Here is a 7,858-nt window from a genome sequence, read left to right on the forward strand (position 1 = left end):
ACTTAACCAGTATATACACACTTAACCAGTGTATGCACACTAAACCAGTTTATACACACTAAACCAGTGTATTCACACTTAACCAGTGTATACACACTAAACCAGTGTATTCACACTTAACCAGTATATACACACTAACCCAATGTATGCACACTAATCCAGTATATACACACTTAACCAGTATATACACACTAAAACAGTGTATACACACTAAACCAGTGTATACACACTTAACCAGTGTAAACACACTAAACCAGTGTATACACACTAAACCAGTGTATACACACTCCTAAACTCCTTAGCGGCTGAAAGTTCAATAGATTGTTTTGAGGCTACACAGCTGCAACATTTAAGATTTTTATAATTTTTTGTTTCCTAGTTCCCTGCTTGGCATTAAGTTCAGTTTTGGCAGCCTTAGTTTGGAACGTTCATCCAAGGAGGGAAGATAGAGGGTTCTGTCCTCAGGACAGATACCTTAAAAATGGTAATATTGTGCGAAACATTTGACATAAGAAAATAAATCGCAATAACTGTTACTGGGTTGAATGCTGTGCCTTCGGCATGGTTTTTGAGTGATATTAGCACTTTAAATTCGGCATCAGATCAGCGCTATGACTTAAATGTAATTCAACAACATAACGCCATCTGTACACAAAACGCACATAAAAGCATTATAATACACATGAAGGCATGTGCTTGAATGACCTTAGCTGTTTTAAAGGAGGATGAGGGAAGTGACTTTCAACGGTTAGGAGACCGCTCTAAGCAACGAAAATAGCAGACAATAATGCCGCCTCTTTTTCGATGACATGTTCAAGATCAGCAAAATGCAAGCGTATGTAAAGGACGCTTACACCAAATTAAGATACAGTCAGCAGTTTGTTCGAACACTTCAACAATATTTCCAAAACACACATGATACGGAGAACACATCTCCACCGAACATAACAAACTTCAGTTATTTTTTAATAAAAGAAGCAAAGATCTGCTTTAACTCGTTATTATTGCTACAAAGTATTAAAATTCGGAACTTTAACAACATTCTCGTTTAAAACATTGCTCTTCGTGTGATTTTCAAATTCCATACCCTCTGCCACCAAGAATGATTCTGACCAAGTTTGACAAAGATCCTGTCACCAGTTCTCCAGAAGTCAAAAATGTAAAAAGAAAATATGCACGAAGTACGAAATGTGACAGCGTTAGGTCATTTTGCTCAAGTGAAGTAATAAAACCAACCCAAAGACGAAACAAGGAAGAAGCAAAAAGTCATGGCACGAATGATGCTAAATGATGCGAATCTTATCAGCCGTCGGATTGTAAAAAAAGGTTTTGTTAACGATTAATGAATTGATAATACTCCAACAAGAATTTAACTTCATTTTGTACAACCTTGCAAACATAGAACCTAGCTACGCGATGCAAGCCACTATTTACAAACTGGTTTGTTTGGGAATAAAACTTCACAGCGGCCAAGATCACAAGTTGGGAAAGCAGTGGGTTCTGTCCCGAGCCCGTGACATACCAAAGTTCTTAAAATGGCAGTTGTTGTACTCTGCTTAACGTTCAGCTTTTAGGGTAATCGCAACAGCTGGTTTACCCGCTATCCTTATGACCGGTTATAGTACTGTGTTGGGTGCTATCACATGGAAGCAAATACACCAATATACCTTCAACACACATACACACAGCCACTCATACATTACACATACGGGGGCAGGTCCTTAACTGACATTAGCTGCCGATAGGACGATGAACCTAACTAAAGTAAAACCGATATGAAGACACACAACCAACAGGAAATGAAGGCGTAAGTTAAACAGAAAGGAAAAGATATAAATCCCACATAGTTTTATTTCCCAAACGTTACAGAAGACAGACAAGCGTTCCCCCATCCCACAGGGGGTCCTAATCACCTCTAACGACAAGTTGTGGAGTACAGCCGGTCTATTGTTTCCGTGACCAGACAGGGGTTCATGCAATGCGATAACTTTTCCTGTGATTAACAGGTTTATCGAAACATGTGCTTAGAGGGTTTAGTTATAGCTTAAGTTATGGTTTCTCTAACTATTTTTGAACATGAATCTTGTAATAGTCACATTCCCGATGTGATATGTCGAACTATTTTAGAACGAATTGTGAAGAATTTCGTGTTCTTTGATCTAAATTGATCACTGTATGAACATGACTACTGTGTGTTTTGATTGTATGCGGTTCATACGACAACTGTTGAGTAGGGAAATACCGCCGAAAAGAGTAAATAAGTTAGAGATCTACATTGGGGGCAGGCAGTAGGTCAGTTTGTTGTCCTTATGCCCCTTCCCACCTCCCCGAGCAGACGACACGAACGAAAATCCGCGATGCTGCAGGGAACCCTAAACTAGTCGTCTCCTATGTACACGCAGTGGGATACAGCAGATACAGCAGTGGGATACAGCAGTGGGATACAGCAGATACAGCAGTGGGATACAGCAGATACAGCATTGGGATACAGCAGTGGGATACAACAGTAGAATACAGCAGTGGGATACAACAGTAGAATACAGCAGTGGGATACAGCAGATACAGCAGTGGGATACAGCAGATACAGCAGTGGGATAAAGCAGTGGGATACAGCAGTGGGACACATCAGATACAGCAGTGAGATACAGCAGTGCGATACAGCAGTGGGATACAGCAGTGGGATACAGCAGTGGGATACATCAGATACAGCAGTGAGATACAGCAGTGGGATACAGCAGTGGGATACAGCAGTGGGATACAGCAGTAGGATACAACAGTGGGATATAACAGTGGGATACATCAGTGGGATACAGCAGTGGGATACATCAGTGGGATACAGCAGATACAGCAGTGGGATACAGCAGTGAGATACAGCAGTGGGATACAGCAGATACAGCATTGGGATACAGCAGTGGGATACAACAGTGGGATATAACAGTGGGATACATCAGTGGGATACATCAGTGGGATACATCAGTGGGATACAGCAGATACAGCAGTGGGATACAGCAGATACAGCATTGGGATACAGCAGTGGGTTACAGCAGATACTTCAGTGGGATACAGCAGTGGGATACAACAGTAGAATACAGCAGTGGGTTACAGCAGATACTTCAGTGGGATACAGCAGTGGGATACAGCAGATACAGCATTGGTATACAGCAGTGGGATATATCAGTGGGATACAGCAGATACATCAGTGGGATACAGCATTGGGATACAGCAGATACAGCATTGGTATACAGCAGTGGGATGTATCAGTGGGATACAGCAGATACAGCAGTGGGATAAAGCAGTGGGATACAGCAGTGGGATACAGCAGATACAGCAGTGGGATAAAGCAGTGGGATACAGCAGTGGGATACAGCAGTGGGATACAGCAGTGGGATACAGTAGATACTTCAGTGGGATACAGCAGTGGGATACAGCAGATACAGCAGTGGGATACAGCAGTGGGATATATCAGTGGGATACAGCAGTGGGATACAGCAGTGGAATACATCAGTGGGATACAGCAGATACAGCAGTGGGATAAAGCAGTGGGATACAGCAGTGGGATACAGCAGATACAGCATTGGGATACAGCAGTGGGATATATCAGTGGGATACAGCAGTGGGATACAGCAGATACAGCATTGGTATACAGCAGTGGGATATATCAGTGGGATACAGCAGATACATCAGTGGGGTACAGCAGATACAGCAGTGGGATACAGCAGATACAGCAGTGGGATACAGCAGTGGAATACAGCAGTGGGATACAGCAGATACAGCAGTGGGATACATCAATGGGATACATCAGTGGGATACAGCAGATACAGCAGTGGGATACAGCAGATACATCAGTGGGATACAGCATTGGGATACAGCAGTGGGATACATCAGTGGGATACATCATATACAGCAGTGAGATACAGCAGTGGGATACAGCAGATACAGCAGTGGGATACAGCAGTGGGATACAACAGTGGGATACATCAGTGGGATACAGCAGATACAGCAGTGGGATACAGCAGTGGGATACAACAGTGGGATACAACAGTGGGATACAGCAGTGGGATACAGCAGATACAGCAGTGGGATACAGCAGTGGGATACAACAGTGGGATACAGCAGTGGGATACAGCAGTGGGATACAGCAGATAAAGCAGTGGGATACAGCAGTGGGATACAGCAGATAGATACAGCAGTGGGATACAGCAGTGAGATACAGCAGGCCTGTTTTTCCCCTTTCTACACATATATGTCCTTTCAAAAATTCAAAATACAGGGCTAAAACCGTGGGGAAACGGTAATGCCCGCAAAAAGTCACTTTCTATTGCTGCCCTTTTCACAATAAAACTGGTTGTATTTGGTATTGACAATGTATCTGTTGAGTTATTATAAAAAGTATCATATCGTAACAAAGTTATCAATTGTCTAAAATAGCACAAGATACATGTAATGGTATCCACATACCTGTTTCGATCTTTCTTTGTCTTCTCCATGTCCAAGTTTTACATCCTTGTTCAGTTTGGCTCGCACCCAATATTTGATAACTCACGTTGAGAACACAGGTAATTTCGTTTAATTTTTACTCAAGCCTTTTTATTTTGATCTTAAGTCGACCCGTTTCCATAAACGTAATAAATACACTTTCGTGTAAGATTTGGCCGATTATTCCCATACACGTTATATATAAACTTCCTTGTAAGATTTGTCAGATTCCCAGCTTGTGAGATATACCGAAAACGCAGGCGTTTTATTTACAGTTAAATCAATAAATATGTCAACAGTCAACAGGTTATAAATAATCCCATGGTTTGTTATCGGCTTTTTAAATACAAAAAAAACAGACTAACATACTAGTGAAACGTTACATATATAAGCAAGAGGCACGATTGGCCTGATCACAAATCTAGTATTCCATTAATAGCAAAGGTGATTTAGGACGTGCCCCCATAGTTGTAAGGAATGTATGGATAGCGCTGTGTACGATATGTTCGTGATGGTTCGGTGCCTTCACACCCATGCAGGTCCGGGGGTTTTGTTCGGTCTTATTACTTTACCGCCCTATAAACAGCTAAGGTCATTTAAGGACGTACCTCCATGGGTACATTTATAATGTATGAGTGCAGGTGTGTATGTGTGCTGGAAGAAATGTATATTGGCTTGTTTGCCTCCCTGCGATAGCGCGGATCTGATATCGATATTAGAGTGCTATCTTACTGAAATACCATGCCGAAGGAGCCCAGCACAAAATCCAGCCGGTTACACAAGATTTTCAATGTCCCCATCTGGGGACAGAACGCATGGCGCACTTGGGCGAACGTTCAGTGTCAATGCCAAAAGTGGGGTATTGCCAATCAAGGCACTAGGAAACGAAAAGGTTGTTAGGAGGAAGAGAGGAAAGGGACAGAATCCAAATGTTGCATGTTGCAACGGGGGCACATATCAAGTAAGGTTTCTTCAAATGTCCCGTTAGAAAAAGCCATAGAAGACAACCCCCGATTCTACAGGGTCCAGTATTGGTCGCCTTTTACGACATACAGTTGGATACATCAGGCCGATTGGAGTAAAGTGGGTAATTTCAGGTAAATGAAGGAACAAGCTGCAATAATAGATTTTAGGTGGTAGGAGAACCTCCAGATTGACCTCAGCTTGTATAAGATCACTTGATCATGTGTAAGATCACCTCAGCTTGTGTAAGATCACTTGATCACGTGTAAGATCACCACAGCTTGTGTAAGATCACATCAGCTTGTGTAAGATCACTTGATCATGTGGAATCTTTTGTGATGTTTCCACTGCAGCATTTACTCCACCCCGGTCCTTAAACATGCAAGTTGACCGATTGTATTTTTCACTAGCCCCAGCTGTATTGTCATCAGCATACATGTGTGTACTACAGTGTTACGTTAGCATACATGTGTGTACTACAGTGTCAACATTTCGTCTCCAAGATGCCTAATAAGAGGACACAGAAAAAGGGGTCAGTTGCATCTGCAGCTCAAAAGGCAGCGGATACGGCCAGAGAGGCCCAAAAGAAACGGGCCGCGGAAGATGAGATGGCCAGAGAGGGGAAGAGGCGAGGAGGAGCGTTCTATATATCCCTCCAGACATTGGGCGGATAAACTCACGTTCATCGCACTTCCACGCACTTACAACATGCGAGTGAGTAAGGGCACCGTACGTGAGCAGCACGTGTAAGTACGGCCTCGTACAATAACGTGGCAATCGCAAGGAGATCGTACGTTGTAAGCAAGTTGTAAGCACGTACAACTCACTTACCACGTGTGCAACGTACGATGCACGCAATCGCTCACGACCAGGCGTGGCGTGCGGGCCACGTACTTACACCTTGCGCAACCGTGCGAGTGACGTGCGTTGACGTACCTCTCCCTGCTCTTGCCCCTCCCTCCCCACGTTTTCAGAAAAACGTGGCGGCCGCGGCCTCCCCAAAACAAGTACGGACTAAAAACACGCACGGTGGGTTGTGACCGGGCCTTAAGGGTCACGCTGAATAGGATCTGTTGACTATTGCGCAGTGCCACCATTGCTGAAAACTCTCACGATGATAAAACCAATAAACTTAAACCATACGAAAAGGAGGCTCCTAAAACGTCTTTAAAAAGTACTACGAGTACTTACGAGTAGTTATTTATCGTTGAGTCATTACAGTTTATTTACATACAGACTCGACAAAGAATGTATTCATACGCAAAAAAATGGATGAACATACGAACTATCTCAACTATCTAAATAGACTTTGATATTGTGGGTATGGGGGTGAGCATGTCCTTATATGACATTAAAACCTAACACACAAACCTATAGATCTGTAGAGTGTGTGCTGGAGCGGTAGTCTGGTGCATTTAACACAACTTTACGTTGTCTTGCTTCTTACAACAGCAGATAATTAGTGACTGTCAAACCCATTGGCCGTCGAATTTATGCCCAATATTTCGCCTTAGCTTATACATTTAGCTTGTGCTTACCTAGCTATCGATACGACATGAAATCAACCATACCTACGTCTTTATTTTTCACACCATCTCCACCTCTCTCTGCCTGGCTATATGATTTACAGTTAGATGTTACGTTTACCACAGCGAGAGCTGTGAATTAATTGTATTTCACATAGAAATAGAAGACGGTCCACACTCTGTTATCTTTACGTAGCTAATGGTTAGTACTTTCTCCTGCATTGTTTATTGTGTCTAACATGATAGGCGTGGAGGATTCTAGGAAGCTCCATTGGTGAACAATAACGGAGGCAAGAAGAAGATATGTTTGGTGAGTTTATATACATTAGCGTTTTCTACGCTTACTCTTTTATTTCGGCGGTGTTTACTTAGGTACCGTATTCACATTACCTTCACAGCTGCTGGTCGCGGATTTAGTATGTGTATGTACCTGCTGTTACTCATTTTATGTTGCAATGCAGATTTGAGACTTTGTTTTTGTGCCCTTTCAATGGGGATACTCGTGTGATCGTCTGTACAACACACAACATAATGGCTCTAACAGTGATCGTCTGTACCACACACAACATACTGGCTCTAACAGTGATCGTCTGTACCACACACAACATACTGGCTCTAACAGTGACTCTCTGTACCACACACAACATAATGGCTCTAACAGTGACCGTCTGTACCACACACAACATAATGGCTCTAAGTACCTGCTGTTACTCATTTTATGTTGCAATGCAGATTTGAGACTTTGTTTTTGTGCCCTTTCAATGGGGATACTTGTGTGATCGTCTGTACAACACACAACATAATGGCTCTAACAGTGATCGTCTATACCACACACAACATATATACTACTCTAACATTGATCGTCTGTACCACACACAACATACTGGCTCTAA

At 42.7% G+C, this 7,858-nt stretch overlaps 1 protein-coding gene and 1 long non-coding RNA gene across 2 annotated transcripts in view; one reads left to right on the forward strand and one right to left on the reverse strand.

Moving 5' to 3' along the window:
• Positions 1-4,535, reverse strand: part of LOC110462274 — a 17,880-nt gene extending 13,345 nt beyond the window's left edge. The window contains exon 1 of the mRNA XM_021516179.1: positions 4,459-4,535. Within this exon, the coding sequence (XP_021371854.1) occupies positions 4,459-4,487 (29 nt within the window). The 5' untranslated portion in view covers positions 4,488-4,535. The remainder of the gene's footprint in view (positions 1-4,458) is intronic.
• Positions 4,536-7,106: 2,571 nt separating this feature from the next.
• LOC110462269 overlaps positions 7,107-7,858 on the forward strand; it is a 19,041-nt gene continuing 18,289 nt past the window's right edge. The window contains exon 1 of the long non-coding RNA XR_002464257.1: positions 7,107-7,275. This is a non-coding gene — a long non-coding RNA (uncharacterized LOC110462269). The remainder of the gene's footprint in view (positions 7,276-7,858) is intronic.

The sequence above is a fragment of the Mizuhopecten yessoensis genome, unplaced genomic scaffold (genome assembly GCF_002113885.1).
Source record: "Mizuhopecten yessoensis strain PY_sf001 unplaced genomic scaffold, ASM211388v2 scaffold10769, whole genome shotgun sequence".
Lineage (NCBI taxonomy): Eukaryota > Metazoa > Mollusca > Bivalvia > Pectinida > Pectinidae > Mizuhopecten > Mizuhopecten yessoensis.